Genomic DNA, 22739 nt, shown 5'->3' on the forward strand with positions numbered 1-22739 from the left:
GGGGATGGAAGATTGGCCCGCCACATGATGATGATTGGGATAATGTTAAGGTGTTTATAAAATTTCTGAAGACTTTTTATGATATAACTTTGAAGTTTAGTGCCATTTTGAATGTCATTTCAAATTCTTACTTTCATGAGCTTTGTGAGATGTAAAACCAGCTATCTGAATTAAGCAAACAAGAGGATTCAATGCTTGCATCCATGGCTGTGAGTATGAAAAGGAAGTATGACAAGTATTGGGGGAATGTTGAGAATATAAATTGTCTTCTCTTTGTGGCTATTGTACTTGATCCTAGGTACAAAATGGATTATTTGACATATTGTTTCTCTATAGTGTATGATTCTTGCACTTCTGAAACATTAGCAAAGAATGTGAAGGATACTATGTACCGGCTGCATGAGATTTATAGTGGGGATAAGGGTGAATCTGTGGCTAATGAAAGTAGTGGGGAGGCAAAAACGGAAGTAGAAGGAAAAGGGTGTTTGTGGAGCAAGTTTGTTAGGAAAATGAAGGAGAAGAATGTAATGAGTACAAAAATGATGTGGACAGATACTTGACAGACCCATATGGAGGATCCAACTCGGTCAAATTTTGATGTTTTAGATTGGTGAAAGAATAATGCAACTAATTACAAGGTTCTCTCACTAGTTACAAGAGACATTCTTGACATTCATGTTTCAACGGTAGCCTCAGAATCTGCTTTTAGTACCGGAGGCCGCATCCTCGATCCCTTTAGGAGTTCATTGAGCCCCAAGATGGTGGAGGCATTGATTTGTACACAAAATTGGTTGTGTAGTCGTGAGCACATCAACCTTATTGACGTGGACGACTTTAATGAATATGAAGATATTGAGTCGAGTAATCTTTTTACGCTTTACTAATTTTTTCAAAATTTTATTTCATCTCCTTGTTTATTTTGTTGTCCTAAACTTGATTCTGATGATTTTTTTTGTTATGTTTTCTTCTCAAGATTTGTCAAATTCTGTTGCAAGACATGAGGGGCAAGTTGGGAATGAAGGTGCTATTATTATGGATTAAACAGTTTGGAGTGGACTAAATTTTATATTTTACGACTATCTTTATATGGACTGTTTATCTTTATATGGACTATTTATTCTGGATTAAACTGTTTATTTTATATGGACTATTTTGCTTCTCAAGATTTTATTCATCACCTTGTTGTTTATGCTTTTGGATTGTTAAAAGAGGTATGAAATCATAGATTAAAATTGGTTTTCACCAACCCGAGTAACCCGACCCTACCCGAGGTCACCCGAAAGGTTGCGGGTTTGTAGACTTAAGAGAGTGTCGTGGCCTAAAGTTTTCTCAACCTGCACTGATCGGGTCGGCTCAATTTTTTGGCTCAACCCGACCCTACCCGGCTAATTTACACCCCTAGTCTGTCGGGCTATTTTTTCTGAAGGCCCACTTATCAATGATGTGAAGCTTTTGCTTTCCCATGTCAATGGTGGTTGCTGCACTCATGTTTCTAGGAGTGGGAACATGGTTGCCCACGTTTGGCCTTTTACATTTTTGAGTTAAGGTGATTTGAGTGATGATTTTAAATTAAATTTGAGTTATAACTTGAGTTGAAATTGTAACTTGAGTTTGTATTTGGATGTACACATTTGAGTTCTGATTTAAATTGAGAATCTATTTTAGTTTGTATTTGGGTGGGTCAAAACTTAAATTTGTATTTAGATAGTATTTTAATAAAAACTCAATGGTGATGAAAAATTTTAAAAAGGTATATGGGTGGGGTTTTATCCGTCTTTTCGTTATGAATGTATAGAAAAAAAAGTCATCTCAATCAGAATTAAAACGAAAAAGTTATGGTATTTTTAAGAATAGAAAAAGTATTGTTCATTAACTTAAGTTCGAGTTTATGAACTCGAGTTGAAGGGGAAAGTTGAACTTGAGTTTAGCTCTAAACTTGAGTTCAAACTCAAATTTTACAAAACAACATAAACTTAAATAAAATTGTAACTCGAGGTCAAATTTTTTCTGAGTTTCGTTGTTAAAGAATAACTCAATTTTTTCCGTAAACTTGGACTGGGTTGAAATTGATATTGTCCCCGCGTTTTGTTTCTCATTTCATTTTGGCCGATAAGCCTAATAAAATCCTGCTTTCCTTTCGGAAAAAAAAAACCTAGCCCTACCCCACTAGAGAAAGTCCCTCTTTCTTTTATTATTTAATTTTATTTTTTCCTTTTGCTTTTTTTTTGGGTGAAAAACTCCTCCACAGTTTATTTGATGCATGGTTTTCTTTTAATATTTCATAGAAGCACATCGAAATATAATTAGAACTTAAAGCTGCTTTTAGTAAAAGGGAATAAAAGTAAGGCTTGAAATAAATTATCTTAATCATTATACATATAATACTATCTAAGGCCTCGTTCATTTCGCGAATTCGAGTTTTTAATTCGAGCTGAGATGTGACATTTTCTTAGAGCTTTTCACTGTAGCAGAAAAAGTTAGATGTGACATTTTCTAAGAGATTTTTACTGTAAAAACCTAAAACTGAAAACTCGAATCAGTGAAATAAACAAGACCTAAGTTTATACGTACCCTATAAATAATTTATTATCTAATGTTCTCTATTAAATTTTTTTCCCTTTTAAAATGTGCTCTAACAAATTTTTTTTTTGTTTTATTAAACTCAACTAGGAGAATAAAAAATAAGTGGAACTAAATCTCAAAAGAAATTTTAAATTTTCGTATGCAAAAAATGCAAGAAATACACGCTCCGCGCGTGCTTCTAACTAGTATTTACCAAATGGGTTATTTATTTACTTTCAAATGTTTCGACAATTGACCTATAATTCCAATAATTTCCAAACAAACAATATACCCGGTCATTCACCAAGGTATGACTTGAAATATTCTAACTTCAGCCAAATACTACAAAACGACAAGCATTATTATAAAACCATCTAAGATTCAAACGCACGCCGAGACCAATACTTCGAAACTTCCAAGTCAATCTTCAAAGTCATGTGCAACAGTGATAAATACAGCCATTGATTAATTTACTACTGCTTTTGTGCATGTACCAAGGGTGTGGCCTCGTTCACTTTGTGAATTTGAGTTTTTAATTTGAGTTGAGATGTGACATTTTTTGAGAGTTTTTCACTGTAATAGAAAAAATTAAATGTGACATTTTTTGAGAACTTTTTACTGTAGAAACCTAAAACTGAAAATTCGAATCAGTGAAATGAACGAGGCTTAAGTTTATACGTACCCTATAAATAATTTATTATCTAATGTTCTCTATTAATTTTTTTTCCCTTTTAAAATGTGCTCTAACAATTTTTTTTTTGTTTTATTAAACTCAACTAGGAGAATAAAAAATAAGTAGAACTAAAACTCAAAAGAAATTTTAAATTTTCGTATGCAAAAAATGCAAGAAATACACTCTCCGCGCGTGCTTCTAACTAGTATTTACTAAATGGGTTATTTATTTACTTTCAAATGTTTTGACAATTGACCTATAATTTCCAAACAAACAATATACCCGGTCATTCACCAAGGTATGACTTGAAATATTCTAAAACTTTAGCCAAATGCTACAAAACGACAAGCATTATTATAAAACCATCTAAGATTCAAACGCACGCCAAGACCAATACTTCGAAACTTCCAAGTCAATCTTCAAAGTCATGTGCAACAGTGATAAATAATTAATTTACTACTGCTTTTGTGCATGTACCGAGGATATTATAGCCTCGTTCATTTTGTGAATTTGAGTTTTTAATTCGAGTTGAGATGTCATATTTTTTTGAGAGTTTTTCATTGTAGCAAAAAAAGTTAGATGTGACATTTTTTGAGAATTTTTTACTGTAAAAACTTAAAATTGAAAACTGAAAACTCGAATCGGTAAAATAAACGAGACCTATATATAATAGCCGCCGGGTGCGGAAAAAAAAAAGAATATAATATTAAGAAATATCTTATAATAGCTGTCCATTCTTTATTTACCTTCTTAAATTAGTGTAATTACTTGTCCTTAATTGGCGGGAGTACAAAAGCATGACCAATAATGCAGACAAAGTTGCTACAATTTCGAACCATATATAATTCGTCGGCGGTGTTGGAGATCATTATCATAAAGTGTCTGTCATAAACAACTAACACAGCTTCCCTTGCAAATCTCAAGCAATGGCGTCGCCATTGGAACTGGGAAACACTCGAAAAGTCGTTGACGATCAAAGAAAAGAAGAAGAACAAGAAGAACACTTCTTCTCCTACGCGATGCAGCTAGCGACGTCGACCGTGCTGTCTATGTCTCTACAATCTGCATTTGAGCTCGGAGTTTTCGACATCATAGCGAAAGCCGGTGAAGGAGCTAAGCTCTCATCGGTGGAGATCGCGGCTCACTTGCCCACCACCAACCCTGAGGCACCCATTATGCTTGATCGCATCCTCAGGCTGTTGGCGAGCCACTCTGTGCTCAATTGCTCTTTGGATGGTGATAATGGTGATATTGGGTCTAATTTCCAATGGCTCTACAGCCTAAGTCCTGTGTCCAAGTATTTTGTGACGAATGAAGATGGCGTTTCCTTGGGCCCCTTCGTGGCATTGGTACAAGACAAGGTCTCTTTCGAGAGTTGGTACGTTTTGTTTGTTTAGGCCTAGTTCATTTTATCGATTTGAGTTTAAAGTTCTACGTTTTTACAGTTAAAAGTTATCAGAAAATATCATATCTAATTTTTACTGTTACAGTTAAAAACTCTAAAAAAATGTCACATCTTAGCTCAAATTGAAAACTCAAATCCGTGAAACGAATGACTCCTTAGTATTTCTTTCAGCAACCAATTTACAACATTTCTACTTCCAACTTTCAGTAGTAAAATTGTACTTGTTAAAATAATATTCAAGACTATAATTAATTACACTGATTAATTACAGGCCCCAGCTAAAAAATGCTGTTCTTGAAGGGGGAATTCCGTTCAACAAGGTACATGGAATGCATGCCTTCGAGTATACGGGCGTGGACTCCAGATTTAATAGCGTTTTCAACGCGGCAATGTACAATCACACCACTATTGTTATTAAGAGCATCCTCAATCTTTACAAAGGTTTTGAGCATCTTAAGCAACTAGTTGATGTTGGTGGGAGTCTAGGGGTGACCCTTAATCAAATCATCTCCAAATATCCACATATCAAGGGTATTAACTTCGACTTGCCTCATGTCATAGGGCAGGCGCCATCTTATCCTGGTATGGTTTTTGTTTGTTTTATCTCAGCTAATTCTTCTTCTAAACTACAATACTTAGAAAAGATCATTGTCTTATTCCACTAAAACGTATGTTTTCGATGAGTACAATACCGTTTGATTACGGTGTATTATTAAATTGGAGTTTATTGATGTTGTAGGTGTTGAACATGTTGGCGGAGATATGTTCGAAAGTGTTCCATGTGGGGATGCCATTTTTATGAAGGTGAGTTCTATAATTTGTGCAATGCATATTAATAAGCTCACACTAACATACATCAATGTTTTTTCTTTCTTTTTTTAGTGGATACTTCATGATTGGACTGATGAGCATTGCTTGAAGTTACTAAAGAATTGTTACGAAGCTATTCCAGATGATGGAAAGGTTATAGTTGTAGAGGCGATTCTTCCGGTGTCAGGAACTAGTTCTGCTGCGAAGACCGCCTTCCAATTTGATGTGGGTATGATGACTCAAAACCCAGGAGGGAAGGAGAGGAGCCAACAAGAATTTGTAGCTTTAGCAGTTGGTGCAGGATTTAGTGGCATTAGATTTGAATGTTTTGTCACTAACTATTGGGTTATGGAGTTTTTTAAGTAGACTAGTTACCCATTACCAAAATGTGCCTATATAATTTATCTTGAGTTCAAATGCATATTTTTTTTCCACCCCCTTAACAAACACACTAAACTTAAAGACTAATATAAAGTTTGCATATGGTAATCCGCATATTATTTACTAAATTTACTTGATGAACTTTTCCTTCCGAGTACATAACAAAGTTATTATTCCAATTACATGGAGCTTACAGTGAAATAAAGAGACAAATAGTTACAAGTATCTCGGAAGAGAAAAGTAAATTACATGGACTTACTCTGGTCAGAAGCTAGATAAGATCCACAAAACAAAGGATGTGATCACATATTTACGCACAATGCTCTGAGACACTAATTTGCTTCAAAAACCGGAAATTCTTAACTCAATCTCAGCAGCGTTTCTCTTGAAGGATCCTCTAGTTGCTCCCAGTAATTTCCTCGTATGTTTCTTTTATTTTCTGTATGAAGGCTTCCCTGAAAATTTCATTGACCATTTGAAATGAAAATTGTGTTAGTATGTTTTTTTTTTTTTTTTTTTTTTGGAGAAAAAAAAAAAAAAAAAAAAATAAACCAATTGTTACCTATCTGGCTTGAAAACCAAGTTTTTTTTTTTTTTTTTTTGGAGAAATATAAAGAAAAAAATAAACCAATTGTTACCTATCTGGCTTGAAAACCAAGTTCTTGTATGCAAACCACTGTAAAATGGACAAGAAATATGGGGTCAAGAGAATAAGAAAAACACCAATCTTTCATGGGCTAACACATGATCAATGAGCAAAAGAACACTGATTTTGAATCCGAAATGCTTATACTATTAATAAATAAAAATAAATATTTAAAAAAAAATCCCCACTTACCCCAGAGTATCCAATGCCTACAAGCTCAAGAACTCCAGGAATCAAAGGTAGCCTATCAATTGCCTGTTACAAATGATGCTCATCTCTCAGAAATTTAATATGATGCAGTTTATATATATATATATATATATGAAAGAACTATATATCATATGCTTAAATATAAAATGTTCATTAATTAGGAGTAAAATCATCACCGAGATGAGCCCAGTGGAGCCCCAAAGTGCAACAACACCAGCCACGGCAAGCGAGCTCACTGCATACTTGTCTTCAACTTTTTCCCACTGACCAGCCAAGCCAAATTATGATATTATTAAAACGACTTGATAAATTTTTTACTAACGCCAAAAATAAATAAATAAAATAACGTACAGCTTCTTGAGCGGCCTTGACAATCTCTGGCGTCTCCGCTGTTGCGACTTCCGCCGGCGCTTCGCCGGTGGCCATGGCAATGACATTGCGAGCAATTTTACGGCCTAAAACCAAAACATCATCAACAAACAAAATCAGCATTGTCATCTTCATTTACTACAAGGTTATGATGCTATAATATCTGGTTAGTATGGCTCTCACAGTAAGCGGTGCTCTTCCATTGGCGCTTCTGAGACTGCACGGGCGGCGGAGGAAGTGTCGGGAGTGTCACGCATTGCGGAGACGCTCCAGCCGACTGGCGAGGAGCCTTGGTGTCAACAAGGCTGGATGAGGAAGAGATGGTGAGAGCAGAGGAGGATGTGGAAGCCATGACACTCAGAATCTCTATACAAGACTACTCTTATTTTCCTCTCTTTTTTTCTGTTTCCTGTGAGAGATTCTAAGGCCACTAGAATGGGAATTGAATTATGATGTGATAAAGCTTTTTAATTTATTTCTGTGGTTTTGCTTGTTTTACTTTATGGTTTTTTTTTTTTCTTTTCCTTTAAAAAAACTGTTTTGGAGGATTTGATAATTTTGCAAGGTAATGTTTGTTCTTCCGAGTTTGGAGGTGCACAGCCACTCATTCCTCTTTCATCTGGATAATGTGATGACATGGCCGTTGGATAGGAATTTTATGGCTTTTGATTGGATGGAAGGTTCTAGGTTGGACCCTTTTTTTGCCAAAAACACTTGGGTATGTTATCTTCCTCATAATGCCCAAATATCTTCTCTACCTCTCTTGCCTTCATTCGGAGGAGAATGATAGTGGGGACAGACCTTAAATATTTGCTCATTTTACAAGAAGACATCAAAGATTATAATGTAGTAAGATTGAAGACATGGAAGATGAAAAAAAATATATATATAATAAAATTGAGGCATGATTTGAAATAGGGAGACCCACTTCAAATATGTTGTCTAATTTTTCAGTTTCATTTATTGTCCCTCCAACGTAAATATATAATTTTAGCTAAATTTAAGAATGTAATCTCATTATACTTACTAAATACTGAAAATACTTAACAAATAAATAAGGTGTCAAATTTTAATTAAAAAAAAAAATTAGACCGTAGATTTAAATCCAACTTCCAAATCCCAACATCATGTGAAGTAAACCCAACTTTCATCCCAACATCTCATCTGAAGTAAATGTAGCAAGTTTGCGGAACTTTATCAACAATATGTGGGCAGGCGCGAATTTAAGACTTGAAAATGAAAGGAGAATTAAATTTCCTGTACTTTATGAGTCCCAGCCCTTGGTTTTTGCTCTTCAAGATAAGATGGGCCGTCATCCAAAACTTTGAGCCCAAAACCCAATTCGGCTAGGCTTTAAGCTGTCCCACTTCTGCAAGTTGGTTGGACCTTTCATCTGGCTAGGACTGCCAACAGCCTTGCCAACTGTCTCGATTACAAATGGGCCAGAACATGTCCATCAGTTGAGGCCCACTGCTTCCCACCCACTTACACTTTCTTTCACGGGCTTTGCCAGTGCTCCAAATGATAATTTGTTCTTGACTGAACTAATCCACTCCCTTATCTGCAAGCACAAGCAGGCGTGGCAGGTTATCATTTATGGAGTCAAAATATCATCTGTACTACTAGACTCTTCACTAAGAACAATATACTATTCTTCTTATGTGGTGCATACTAAATTTTAGGCCTCGTTCATTTCACCGATTCAAATTTTTAATTTTAGATTTTTACAGTAAAAAGTTCTCATAAAATGTCACATCTAACTTTTTCTGCTACAGTAAAAAGCTCTCAAAAAATATCACATCTCAACTCGAATTAAAAACTCAAATCCACGAAGTGAACGAAACCTTAATAAGCAGTCATTGATCAAAAGAAATATCCTTGCCATTAAAAAAAAAAAAAAAAAGATGTTAGGTATCAATTGTCACCTAATAAAAGCTTAAAATCGTCCAATGAAATTTAAGTGGTATACACATATGAAAAATGAAATTTAAGTGGTAAATTTAACCTTTTACTCATTTACTACACTTTTACCTTTTTTTTTTATCTGATAGTACAATTTTTACTTGAATAGTGAGACATTGTCGTTTGTACCTGCATTTCGTATTCTCAGCATAAGGAAAATGCTCAAATAATCTAGCTAAGTCGTTATGGGAAGACAACTTTTTTTTTTCTTGACCAATGGTGAAAAGTTAAAAACCCATGTGAGACAACAAAAGGAAAAGAATACATATATATATATATATATATTAAGTGGAAATAATAATTGAAGCATGAAGGAGACCCTTTTCGAGATGAGCATGATAATGATTGAAGGGGAAAAAAAAAAAAAAAAAAAGGAGGCCAACCATAGTGAAAGAAACGTTTATTTGGAATATCGAAATCCAAAACCAAAACAGCCCCACCAGTCCCAGACGTATGATAGAGAAAGGCTTCATGTCCCCACACTACAGGTGAATCTGTCTTGTTACCAAACTTCATCCACATTAATGTTCTTCATTCATCATTCATTTGCAATGGTCCATATATATTCTCCTTTTTCATTTTAAACGATCCCAAGATTTGCCTTTAATCTTTTTACATGTACCTTTCTAGCTAGCAATAAGTAAATAAATAAATAAAATTCTTTTACTGGAACACCTCAGTCCCATAGTACACCAGTCTAGTCCCACGCCCCACCACCTTTCCCTTGCCTCAAAGGTCAAACCCCATTGAATATTGCTTAAAAAAAAAAAAAAAAAAAAAAAAAAAAACCCTTTTTCGTTTCTTTTAATTGAAAAAATATTTTATTCATAGAACTAATATTTTGAAACGTGGAGTCTATACCATATCTATTTTTTATGCATTTTTTTTTTTTGCCCTGCTACTCGGTAATTAGATGGGTACCATTAAGTGAGGACAATCCCATTTTCTTATTTGGAAACGTACACTTTAAAAAAATTATTATGACATATTTAATTCACGTGTTTAAAATTATAATTCTGATTTTATTATGGTATTTTTTCTTTTACTTACAAAAAATTTGAATACAAAATATTTAACCAAACTGCCGTTGGTTCTTATATATGATTTACACTGCAAAATTTTATTCAGAGCTAATTGGATTAGAATAGAGTAATTTCAGTACTTTCCCAATGGGGGGGATTCCCAAGTCCCTGATATTGAAGTTTAATTTTAGGAGTTTAAGGAAAATGCCTTTGTTTCACTTTCAAGTAGTGACCACACGAGCAGAGTATTCAGTATAGGGACTAGTGTAACGCCGAAAGCTAACAATACAGCTCTCTTTTATCTTTCCTTCTCTCTCTCTCTCTTTTACTTAGCTTCTTCTTTTAAATGAAAAATTTTAAAAAATGTAACTTGAGTTATAATTTTATTTGAGTTCATATTTTTTTAAATTTAAATTTAAGTTTAATAAAAAATATAACTTGAGTTATAATTTTATTCGAATTCATATTTTTTTAAATTTAAATTTGAGTTTAAACTTGAATTTATGATTAAAACTCGAGTTCAAGTTTCCCCTTCAACTTGAGTTCAGAAATTCGAATTCAAATTAATGAACATTATTTTTTCTATTCTTAAAAATGCTATAACTTTTTCGTTTTAATTCTGATTGAGATGATTTTTTTTTCTATGCGTTGACAACGAAAAGACGAATAAAACCTGACCCATATACCATATTAAAATTTTTCATCAGCATTGAGTTTTTATTAAAATACTATCTGAATACAAATTCAAGTTTTAACTCACTCAAACACAAACTCAAAAAGATTTTTATCTCAAACCATAACTCAAATGTATACAACCAAACACAAACTCAAGTTACAAGTTCAACTCAAGTTATAACTCAAATTCAACTCAAAAATTATATTCAAGTTAAACTCCAAAAGAACAAGTCCTTAAGCATTTTTGTTCTTTTCCACATCAAATGTTGAGAAAGCGTCTTTGCAACATAATTATAGTTTACTATAAAACACACATAAGCAATAACTTAGAGCTCTTTTGGTTGAATAATTCGTTCTCTGATTTAAATCATGATTTATAATTATCTACAGTATTTTTTCTCACAAAAATATACGTAAATCAAAAATAATTTTAATCTCATAATTTTAATCTATGAACCAGACAGACTCTTAATTCACACTCTCACGATTAATTAACGGTTCATTAGGATCATATGACAATTTTGTTGACATAAGTCCCGCAACAGAACTCATGGGATAAATTAACAAAGTGTGCGCGTGTCGATGTACAACAAATGGCGTACACGCAGAGATGGTCAAAGCGTGATTGACTGGACAAATTCCCTCTACAGAAAAAACACTGACCCTTTTCATTACTAGGGATAAAAACTAAACAAAAAATTTAAAAAAAAAAAGTTATAGGAAATTTTTACAGTGACTCCTGGAAAAATGAATTTCAATTGTTTAATTTGTACTAAAATTGATGTATTTTACATTTTTTTTAAATTTTATCGTGATTTTAATCGGATTCAATAATCAAAAAAATATACACTTATTAGTACGGATGAAGCTCTAACAAAAAAAATTTCTAAAAAAAAGGCAAGCATTATTTTTACCAATTAAATTTTAATAAATTAAGACATAGTTCATTTTACATATTTAAATTTTTATAATTAAAAATTTTTAAAAAATATTATATTTAATTTTTTTTATTATAATTAAAAATTTTAAAAAAATATTAAATCTTAACTTAAATTAAAAATTTAAATTTACGAAGTGAACGTGCTGAATATTTTATTTATAATTTTCAAGTGATGTTAACTAACTTATCCGGATAAACTCTTAAAAACAAAATAAAATTTGTGACAATGAGACAAGAGAAAAATGGAAAAGCAAATGAGAGAGTGACCGTACGTGGGCAGGGCAGGTACTGGTCTGTTAGTGTAATGAGTCAAAACCAAATAATGATAAAGGACGTTGAATTTTGTGAGTAGGAAAAGTGGGGCTTCACTGGTTTTAGGAATTGGGATTTTTAGTGGAGTCTCTGATCTGATTGAAATGTACGGTGTGATTGGTAGGGACTTAGTTGTAAGAAGAAAAGGGTTCTTGATATCTGAGTGTGTTTTGGACCCACAGAAAATGAGGCCTTCTTTACAGTTTACACAGTAGTTTTTGTCTCCAAGGAGATCTCTGACGTCTACCATTTGGGAATCTCTGAGCCACTATGTATCTGACCCCATGCCATCCACACCCACCACATCCATTCAGATAAACCCAACAGAATAGAATAATATAAATATTCTTACAAAAAAAATAATAGAATAGAATAATACATTAAACACTTTCTCTATGAAAAGTAGATGTCAGCCTTTTATATGCACAAAACCCGGTTTGCCCATGGTCAGACTCGAAGCTGACGAAGTTAGAAAAAGCAAGACAGACTAACAAGAAATGTTTTTATCACTACACATGGAGTTTAAAATTTTAATTTTATTATAATAAAAAATTATTAAAAATAATCACATTTAATTTTTTAATTACAATAAAAAACTCTCACATAAAATCACATTTTAATTTAAATTAAAAATTTAAATCAGTAAACTTTTAATTAATTTTTTTGATCACTTTATAATTAGGGATTAGGGCCCTTGTTTTTTAAACTTTTATTACAGGAACGGTTATTTTAGCGGTTAGAAACAGTTTTTTAACTGTTTGATTTATAACTAAGAATAATTTTGTATCAAGCGTTATAAATTTTTAATATAGACACTCATGGACCTGACTGTTTGAGAAACTAATCCAATAGTTGAAATTATAGTTTCTATCGATATAGAGTAATATAACAGCAAAAATTCCTTCCTTTTCTTTCTATTTGATTTTCATTTTGAAAGGGGTAAAAATATGCAAGTAAGATCTTAGAGAGGTTCTCTTTGGAATTTGAAGTGTAAGAACTGGTACAAGCTACTTACTAGTTACTAGTAGTACTGCTGCCTGAATTACACGCCTTCATTTGTTACTTTGGAAATTGAGAATTTTGGGTTTCAAGTATTAGTGGGAAATTTTTGTCCATCAAATTCAAAGAGAAAACACATTACCGATGTAAAAGCCTCGTCATGTATTTTGGATTCTATCTGTTTTGTTAGCTTAAAAAATGCAAGGTAGTCACCACCAAAACAGTAAACCAAAAGTGTAGTCAAAGTAAAAGATAACGATTGTATTATAACTAGTCAAATTTTTTTTGTAAACCAATTCTCTTTCGCAAGAGAAACTGGATAATAACCTCTCAATAACTGGTAAAAAAACATAAAATTTATATTTAAAAAAAAAAAAAAAGAGCAAACGGAAAGAAATTAAAAAGTTCATGTGGATTGTCACTCCTCAGTTATGAGGAATGTGAAACATGCAGGGGAAAAAAAAAAAAAAAAGCTGAAGATAGTGTTGAAAGGAATCCCAAAAAGGAAAACCAAAGAACTATTACAGTTTTCATCAACCTTCGATAAAAGTTATACACATGTTTTGCTTTTTGGTAATCTATAACGAAGTCCAGCAACTCTAGCCACACATATATGTTAGAAAGATTGTAATATATCTCTCAATTTTGATATCATAAAGTTGACATAAAACACATTCGCGAAGAACAGGCGCGCACAAACGCGCGCTACAGCGCGTAGGAGCGTGGGCTGCAGCGCACGGACGCGCTGCAGCCTGCGCAAAACAGACTTCTCGGGTCTATTTTGTGAAGCCCGAGCGATGCAGTGCACGAACGTGCTGCAGCACGCCTCTTGGGTGCTACAGCGCGCACAAAACAGACCTCCCAGATTTGTTTTGCGAAGCCCGAGCGCTGCAGCGTGAATGTCATCTGCTGCAGCGCAAATTGCTACCGAAAAATGTATTTTCGTGTGTTTTAGTGTTCTGAAAAGGTCTTGAACCATTACGTCTATTTGTGATATGTTTTCTCACATATCTGAGTATTTATTAACAATAGAAATAACTATTGTTATAAGTGCATCAACATATAAAAGATAACTTTCAAATTGGAAAAGGTATCTTTTTGTGAAATGTTGTAACGTTTAAAGAGGATTGATGCATCCCTATCTTTAATTAATGCATTTAGAAAATACATATTTGTGATTATTCCGGAATTCAATATTTTTTTATGGATATTGTGTTCAAGGGTTTATTGTATCTTGAGGGTAATTTGTCATTAAAACTCATTAACAAATTTTGAGAAATGAGGATAAATAAAACCTTAAAAATATATATTTCTATACGCCTCAAACCCTATTTCTACTTTCTATATTCTTTTTATTCTCCCAAATCCAAATTTTCCAACAATATATAATGCGGCCGACGGCATTTTTTTATCACCCAGAAAAGAAATGCCAAATACAAAGCTACAAAAAAAAAAAAAAAAAAAAAAAAAAAAAAAAAAAAAAAAAAAAAAGAAGTCAATAAGAGAAGTGTTTGATAAAGTAGAAAATATCTAACTGGTCCCTACGTATAAAAGTAGTCTACCAAAACCAAAGATAGTGCTTTGATCAACCATATGTTTGAAGTCAACAAGCTAGCTACATGATAAAAATATAAGAATATTCCATGAGAAACCATGCACTAATAACATGTACAAAACCTTTGCTCCTTGGACCTTCACTTCACTATGAGTACGACTACTTGGATGTATGAGTTTAAATAATCATACTTGTTAAAGAGAAATCTTTAGTAGTGTGTTATAATAGATTTAGCTGTAAGATTTTTATTAAATTTCATTGAATTATCATAATTCTAATGCAATGTAATGGTTAAAAAGTTGCGTCACATATTATATTTGTTTATAAAATTAAAGGTTCGTTTGATTTACGCGTTTAAAATCACAAATTTGATTATGTTATAATATTTAAAAAAAAATTAAATTCAGAATCAAAATTACTGATTTAAACGTGTGAATCAAACGGGACATAATTACTTATTATTTAGTTCTCTTAACATCCCTAAAACTTTCATGTTTCAAATTACATTGGTAAAGTTAATTATGGCTTTGACGCAAGAACTAACTGTGAGAATAGGTATTTGGACATTGACTTTTGAGAGAAAAAGTAAGTACACGATATTGTTTGGGGCACGACTCAACCCAGCAAAATTGGTGGGCTGGGCTGGGCTAACATTTCTCGACCCATGGGCCACCCCAGTACTGTCGATGAATTTTTATGGGATTTGGGCCGTGTTGTGCCAGCATGAACATGCCCAACATGGGCCGGCCCATCCCGGCCCAGGTAAGGCCCACTTGGTTTGGCCCATATACGCTCACAATGGGCCAGCCCATTGTAGCCCAATTTCATATATTTATATGTATATATATAAATAATTATATATATTTTTTTGCTATGTTCATTCTTGGGTGAACATAGCCTTGGAGATTGGCTTTCTACAACGCCTGGCATATCATGCTTTTTAAGTTTTTTATTTGTTTGATTTTTATTTAGTAATTTTATAAATATCTTATGTATAATTATCTTTATTGTACTCATTTTTTTTTACTAAGGTTTTGTCCCATGAAGTTTTAATTTAAAAGGTTTTTAAGGAGACAGTCATAAATAAATATATATTTTTATATTTTTATTAACTATTCAAACTTTTATCAATTTGTTTAGAAATTTAAAAACAAATATTAAAAAATTTTAAAAATTGAAGACTAAGATGGCTTGCCCATCTCTAAACACACAGTGAGCCTACCCATATTAACTCGTTGATAGGCTCAAATGGACCGGTCCGCTCACGGCTCATGGCACGGCCTGACCCGGTTTAACCCACAAAAAATTAAGCCCTAGTATGAATTGAACCGAAAATTATTCTTATATGAGCTGACCTAACCCGATTCACTAAAATCATTAGTTGAGCCGGCCGGCCCGACCCACGGCTCGCGTAGCCCTAAGTATAATGGCCCGGGTGGCCCGATATTGCAACTCTTAAAGCAAGTGGGAGGGGAAGGCAGAAAGGGCATTTGAATCTGTGGTGATGGGAAGGAGGGGAAGGCAATCATGGAGGTAGAGCCTAAAACCCATACGAATATTTGATTTGATTTTAGAATGGGACTGACTTTTTACCCAAAAAGCTGTAACAAAGGAAACAAAAACTCGAACACCCAAAACCGACTAGGACGTTGCCTTTCCCATGGGGATGTGTGCTTTGCTTTCCTTTCCTTTGCTGCTAACTCAGAACCTCCTCTCTCTCTCTCCTCTGATCTGATCTTCTCTCTTATCCTGTCAAGACAATCTGAAGCCTCTAATCTCTATGCAAACTTTTTAAAGCTTTTTCTCTTCTGGGATTGTCCTTTCTCTACAACACTATTTGACTTGCGTTCTTCTATATTAATGCCATGCCACTTTCCTTCCTTTTTTTTTTTTCTCTCTTTCATTTCTTCATCGCAAAAATGAGCCATCAGTTTTCCTTTTCAAAAAAAAAAAAAAAAAAAAATGAGACATCAGTTTGACTAGTGAATCCGTTTTAAGCCATGCATTTGCCATTTGCCTTGGAAGATGCTAGATAGTGTCAAGCGTCACACTTTTTATTGGTTTTGCTTCATACGCTTTTTATCAAGACTAATTATTCAGTAGTAACTAGTGAAGAAAATTATTTATTTTCTCCTATAACTAGTTAGCAGGCTCATAAATGACTCTCTCGATCTCATATGTTGATTTTTTTTTTCTTTTTCTGGTAATAGTTCACAAATTTTTTTGTTTAATGACTCGTCATTTTTTCAACACTGGAATATGCTTTACTAATAGGGTATTTGTCATAGTTCTCTTAAAAGTTTGGGATGTAATGTAATTCTACCAAATAATTTTTGAAGTAAGAAAGGAGTTTCTGTGATAGGGCTTAATTTTTAACTATTAAATGAGACAGTTTTTAATACAGATGACTGCAAATAAAAAATTATAAATAATTCATTTTTTTTTATTTACTAAAAAAACTGCCTTGAAGTAAATAGAATTGCTCGGTTGGTTAAACTGTAAAAATGGATATTCAAGCCAACTTTTTCTTTGTAGGACAGGTTGAAGGACGCCAAAATTCAGATTCAGAAAATGCCAACTTAGGTTCACATTTCGAGTTTCTGTAGTCTACCCTCCATTAGCTATCGTGTCCTATTATCAAAGCCAAGATAAACGTACACGAGAGCTTGCGTCCAAAGACGAGCTGTCGAAAAGAAAAGTTCGAAGAAAAAACCACCGCAAGTCTTCAGAGATTTTAGAATAGCAGTCTCAATATAAACACATTTAGCATTTAGACAGCAACGAAGAAAAATGTATTGGATTTGTTGAACTAATCATCTTTGAACACAAAAACTAGCTAGCTAGTAGCTTGGGAATTAGTATACTTAGAAATAAGGTTTTTTTTTTTTTTTTAATTTTATTTATAATAATAAACACACAGAAACAAAGAATCACACGTAACCCCACGAGTAGCTAGACGAGAAAAAAACCTTAGAGAGCTGTCTTTTGTTACATTATGCATAAAATCATAAGATTATCTTATGTTATTCATTTGAATCTTATAAACCGAGTTTGCATTAATATATATATATACATATTTGTTACATTATGCATAAAATCATAAGATGATCTTATGTTATTTCATTTGAATCTTATAAACCAAGTTTGCATTAATATATATATATATATATATATATTTTGCTTGGAATCCAAGAAAAAGAGTGGATAGGCCAGGGGGTGCACCGAATTGAAAAATACCAAACCGAACATGCAGGGAAAAGGCGTTGGGAGTGGGGGGAAAAAGTGCAGTGGGAAGGACATGCACAAAGCATCTACAATGATGAAATATCTTTTTTAGTATACGGAAAATTTGGCTGGCCAAAAGTCAAATATGGTAAGAGAAGCATCCTTTGCAATACGTAATGATAGGATCTGATGTATATTCAACTTGACCCCCCCTATATAACAGCAGCCTAACTCAGCCACGCATGTTGGGCCCCTAACCCACCATCTCAAATTTAAAAACAGAATATATAATTTTTTTGTTAAAGTAACTAAAAGCTCCTTAAGAAAATAAAAAACAAGAGAAAAAGAAAGACAATTTTTTTATTTTTAATTTTTTTTAAGTTATGCATCAAAAAACAATCATCCACCACTTTCTACTACATTATAGCTGCACCTTCAAGATATGAAGATTGTAATGATAATTTCCATATCTCACATGAACCATACAAAGCATCATAGTTGCCTTTTTCCCTTTTAAATTTTTAATCAAATTAACTTCCATCTATGAATCTGAATATCTGATGAACCGACTGTTCCTAACTTACATCCATCCTCAATCTGCACCACAACACGCATCCAAATGCAACATCACTACATTAAGCCTACAAACAATCAAATATGATACACAGCATATATACACTACAATTACACGAACCCCAAAAAATGATAGCATCAAAAAGAAACTTATTATATAGAATAATAATAATGTGAAATGAAAAGGCAAATTCTAACTGGAGATGCTCAAGTGGGCTTAAGTCCAAGCAAAGAAAAACAAAGGAAAAAACAAGAAAGAGGCAAGTATATTTAGGGACAATAAAAAACAATTACCTTGAGATTGAAGGAGTAAAGAACCGTGGCGAGTGAGGAGGTAATGTTGAGGTGCAAAATGGAAAGCCTGAGATCCTCAAGTGCAACAATGGCCTTCAACAACTGGCCGGGCCTTCTGGGGCATTGGATCTTCAAGTTCACATGTGTTTGTATGACTGTGACCTCTATGTCCGCTGCTTCAGACTTGTTTTCAGCTCGAACTTCTTCTCCAATGTTGTTGTTGTTGTTGTTGTTAATGTCTTCTTCAGGGCCGGTTCTGTATTGGGAAAGAGACATGAACATGCCAGTGGATGACGGATTTGCGGCGGCCGAGGAAGATGAAGAAGAGGATGAGCTAACGGGGTGGTTGTTGTTTTCTTCTAATTTTCTCATTCTCTTTTGTGCCTCAAGGGATTCATGAAGCTGCTCCAATTCCTTCACAAAGTCAATTGCACCTCCCACTATAGACGCCTGGTCACCCTTATTTCACAAAGAAACAAACTCTCTCTCAAAGTTTGAAACTACTTTTTTTTTTTTTGGCTCAAAAGGAATAATAGTGAAAGAAAAATTTTGGAGATTATGGAAAAATTACCCTTTGAATGTAAGAAGTGGGCATGAGAGACCTGAGGACGTTGAGATGGTCGTTCATTTGGCGTCTCCGGTTGCGCTCGACGGCAATGTGGGTCATGCGCTGGGTTTCAACCTCTTCCTTGTTCTTGGTTGGTCTTGTTCTCTTTCGCTTTCTTCTTTCTCTAGTGACGACGTGATGAGAAATGGATTTCGAGTTCTGGGTTTGTTTACTCTCTTCATCCTTGGAACCGGCCGGTCGTTCTTCTTGGTTGCATTCTGAGGTTGAAATAAGTACTGGGTACTGAAGATATCGGTCTTTGGCTTCGGATTTAACAGACGGATCACCATGCAACTCAACGACTATGTCATGTGTGACACAGCTCTCATTATACTCTAGAGCAGCCTGAATTTGGGTCTCCATTTCACACGGCATTATAATGTTGTTAATGTTGTTGTTGTAGTACTCGCCACTAAATAGCCCTTCTTCCCAATAAAGCTGCTGCTGGTGTTGCTGCTTCTTCAGGTGTTGAAGCCTTAGCAGCGTCTGAAAGCTTGCAGTAGGCTCTTTCAAGGGCAAAAAAGATGGTGAAGATGAAATTTCTACGCTTTGCAACATTTGAAGGAACGGCATTTTATTATCCTCAAATTCTTCTTCCAATCTCAAGCTTCCTGTGCTCGTTAGTCCTTGTTCTATACACTCCACGTCCAAATGCTCCCCAAAGAACTGAAAAAAAATATATATAAAAAAATATAAAAAAATAAAAAGACCCCAAAAATAATAAGAAAGAAGGGAAAAATGAGGAATTTGTTTAATGGGTTTGAAACCCAATTCTTTGTTTTCTTTTGTGGAAAAGGAAGTAATAATGAGGAGAGACATGGATTGGGTGGGGGGAAGGGGGAGAGAAGTTCAGTTTGAAACAGAAAGAAAACATTAAAACGGAATGAGTATGGAATGTTTAAAGAGAAGAAACAGTTTTGCAGGTGTTGTGTTTCAAGAAAAAAAAAGAAAAGAAAGCAACACACATTGTATTGAATGCAAGCATTTAGAGGAGTAAAAGCAGTCCATTTCTTGATACTAGGAAATGGGTTTTCAAGAAATGGAAAGAAATAAACATAATAATAATAATAATAATAAATGTACAAACTGAGGAAAAAGTAGTAAACAATAAACATACACAGGGGTTTATGGGTCCTTGGAGCCTCTCCATGTACAAGCTGAGAGAGGAGTAGTTGTTGAACCGTGCCTGCCTTAAATTCTCTCTCTCTCTCTCTCTCTCTCTATATATATATATATGTATATAATAATCTTCTTTCTCGCTCCTCTCGAATAGTTTACCAACATTCCATTGTGATGCTAACAGAAGAATAGGAGCAATAAATGTAAGCCCCCAAGAGAAGCAGAACGAGACCCCATATCCATGTCCATATATTCCTTTGTGTGTTTCTTTCTGATGGCTGTTGATGGTCTTAAATAGGAATATAATAAATGCTGCGCCTGTGCCTTGAAGAACTCACGAAGAAGAAAAAGAAAAGAGGTAGAGGAGTCGAAATTATCAAATGGGGGTTAAAGTTAAACAAACAGTAGAATATGGCAAAAAAAAAAAAAAAAGAGAGAGAGAGAGAAATTTACAAAGGGATGTGGTAAGAAATGGAGGGTGGAAAAATAGTCTTGGAAATTTATCTTCACTGAAAAACAACTTTGAGTTTAAGAAGATAGAAATATGACTAAACCAGATACGCTTTAAGAACTTCAGAGAGAGAGAGAGAGAGAGTTTGGTGAGAAGTCTGCAGAGAGAGAGAGAGAGAGAGAGAGAGAGAGTTGTCTGGTTTACAAGGTCCCAAGCATTATTGGCGGTGGCAGTTTTGTCCGGCAGCGGGTACAGAGGGTTGTGGGGACTCTATCTCTCTCTCTTTCCCTCTCTCTTTCTCTCTCTTTCTGTTTTTGTACAGAAAAGAAAGAGAGAAAAAAAGCTTTGGAAAGTCCTCCTATGGTTTGTTTGTGTCATATTTTAATTATTATTATTAGTCTGATAATGGGTCTTCTCAATTTCCCACATCTTCAACACAAATACCATTTTATTGTGTGTTTCCACAGTATGAATGCGTGTATTTTTCTCGCTTTGTACACTCTGAAGCTTTCTCTGAATTTTGCTGCACATGGTGGGGTGGTACCTAGTATTTAGTAAAGTTTTTATTTTTATTACACAGTTGTACTAATACATTACATACAAACATCACACTTGGGAAAGAAATTGAACTGGGGCCAGTTAGTCATGTCATGGGACTAGAGATTTATGGAAAACTTAAGGCAGATTTCCCTTAAAGAAACGAGATATTTTCTTTTTCGATTTTTGCTTTCCAGTAGTGAAATTTAGTTATTTTATTTGAGCTTTCTAGTAAAGATATTTAGCACATATTTGTTTCATTAATTTAGTTCATGTTTGTTTCATTAATTTAGTTCAGTTCAATTCAGTATGAACAGTAACCACAGCTTGAACTGATGTTTCGTAAGCATGCACTTTGAATTATATTTTTCCGTTTGAACTGAGTTAGAGGGTCTAATTTGGCCCCGTTCATTTCACCGATTTGAGTTTAGAATTCGAATTTTGTTACAGTAAAAAAACTCTCAGAAACAGTCACGTCTAACTTTTTTACTACAATAAAAATTTTTCACACAAAATCACATCTCAACTCGAATTAAAAACTCAAATCAGCGAACTAAACGGGCCATTGGTGATATTCCTCCATTTTCCCTCTAAAAGCTAGCTTACGGGACGTTTGTTTTTTATATTCATCCATAATTCTGAATCATGATTCATAATTCTCTACAGTATTTTCTCTCACAAAAAATATACGTAAAACGAGAATAATTTTAAATCATGATTCTGAATACATAAACCAAACGTCCTATTAGTTTTATGGGCTTCATATATTTTTCCCCTTGATATTTTCATTTTATAATAATTCTCCCGTTGCAATATTTAAGACACTTTTTTAAAAATATTTCAACCTTAACCCTTTTTTTATTTAAGTGCACTCATATTTTAAAATTCAAATCTCAAATAAACAAAAAGTATGCCCTATACAATTTCATAATCTTATACTCTTAACTTAAAAAAAAAAAAAAAAAAAAAAAAACCCTAATACAAATTAAGTTGATTTAGAAGAAGAAAAGAAAGAAACAAATAAGTGAATATAAAAGATTGTTGTATTGTAAGTTTACTGTAAAATCTTAGGCCTCGTTCACTTCGCGGATTCGAGTTTTCAATTCGAGCTGAGATGTGACATTTTCTGAGAGCTTTTTACTGTAGCAAAAAAAGTTATATGTGATATTTTCTGAGAGCTTTTTACTGTAGAAACCTAAAACTGAAAACTCGAATCGGTAAAGTGAACGAGGCCTTAGTTTAGAAAAGATTCTTGACTCTACTAAGGTCTTGTTTTTCTAACAATTTAAGTGACAACTTAAATTCAAATATTACAGTATTTTTTTTATAAAAATTTAAATTTAATTTTTTTATTACAATATTTTTCTCTCACATATATAAATTATATTTTTCTATAGCATCAAAATTAGAAA

The 22739-nt window shown here is 33.7% G+C and overlaps 3 protein-coding genes across 3 annotated transcripts; 1 reads left to right on the forward strand and 2 right to left on the reverse strand.

Moving 5' to 3' along the window:
* The first annotated feature begins 4040 nt into the window (after nt 1-4040).
* Nucleotides 4041-5860, forward strand: LOC21402556 (caffeic acid 3-O-methyltransferase). The gene is made up of 4 exons (XM_010108837.2): nt 4041-4613; nt 4912-5222; nt 5380-5444; nt 5523-5860. The coding sequence occupies exons 1-4, from the start codon at nt 4162-4164 to the stop codon at nt 5814-5816; spliced, it is 1122 nt and encodes a 373-aa protein (XP_010107139.1). The 5' UTR covers nt 4041-4161; the 3' UTR covers nt 5817-5860.
* A 73-nt stretch (nt 5861-5933) lies between these two features.
* On the reverse strand, nt 5934-7589 carry LOC21402557 (protein CURVATURE THYLAKOID 1B, chloroplastic). Its single transcript, XM_010108838.2, has 6 exons — nt 7240-7589; nt 7039-7142; nt 6864-6950; nt 6670-6732; nt 6470-6507; nt 5934-6286 (listed from the first exon to the last, which is right to left on the reverse strand). The coding sequence occupies exons 1-6, from the start codon at nt 7406-7408 to the stop codon at nt 6229-6231; spliced, it is 519 nt and encodes a 172-aa protein (XP_010107140.2). The 5' UTR covers nt 7409-7589; the 3' UTR covers nt 5934-6228.
* Nucleotides 7590-18276: 10687 nt separating this feature from the next.
* LOC21402558 (transcription factor bHLH57) lies at nt 18277-20810 on the reverse strand. Its single transcript, XM_024172717.1, is given in 5 exon segments — nt 18277-18319; nt 18321-18343; nt 18614-19072; nt 19185-19886; nt 20338-20810. Coding segments are annotated over 5 exon segments (1260 nt in total). The 5' UTR covers nt 20371-20810.
* Between the last annotated feature and the right edge of the window lie 1929 nt (nt 20811-22739).

Source organism: Morus notabilis, unplaced genomic scaffold (assembly GCF_000414095.1).
Source record: "Morus notabilis unplaced genomic scaffold, ASM41409v2 Scaffold1303, whole genome shotgun sequence".
In the NCBI taxonomy this organism is placed as follows: Eukaryota; Viridiplantae; Streptophyta; class Magnoliopsida; order Rosales; family Moraceae; genus Morus; species Morus notabilis.

Coding starts and splice junctions, on each gene's coding strand:
- LOC21402557 (XM_010108838.2), bottom strand. CDS start 7,408: ATGGCTTCCACATCCTCCTCTGCTCTCACCATCTCTTCCTCATCCAGC. Junction 6,733..6,863: donor GCTCCACTGGGCTCATCTCG/GTGATGATTTTA, acceptor CATTTGTAACAG/GCAATTGATAGGCTACCTTT. Junction 6,287..6,469: donor TTGGTTTTCAAGCCAGATAG/GTAACAATTGGT, acceptor TGAAATTTTCAG/GGAAGCCTTCATACAGAAAA.
- LOC21402556 (XM_010108837.2), top strand. CDS start 4,162: ATGGCGTCGCCATTGGAACTGGGAAACACTCGAAAAGTCGTTGACGAT. Junction 5,223..5,379: donor GCAGGCGCCATCTTATCCTG/GTATGGTTTTTG, acceptor TTGATGTTGTAG/GTGTTGAACATGTTGGCGGA. Junction 5,445..5,522: donor GGGATGCCATTTTTATGAAG/GTGAGTTCTATA, acceptor TTCTTTTTTTAG/TGGATACTTCATGATTGGAC.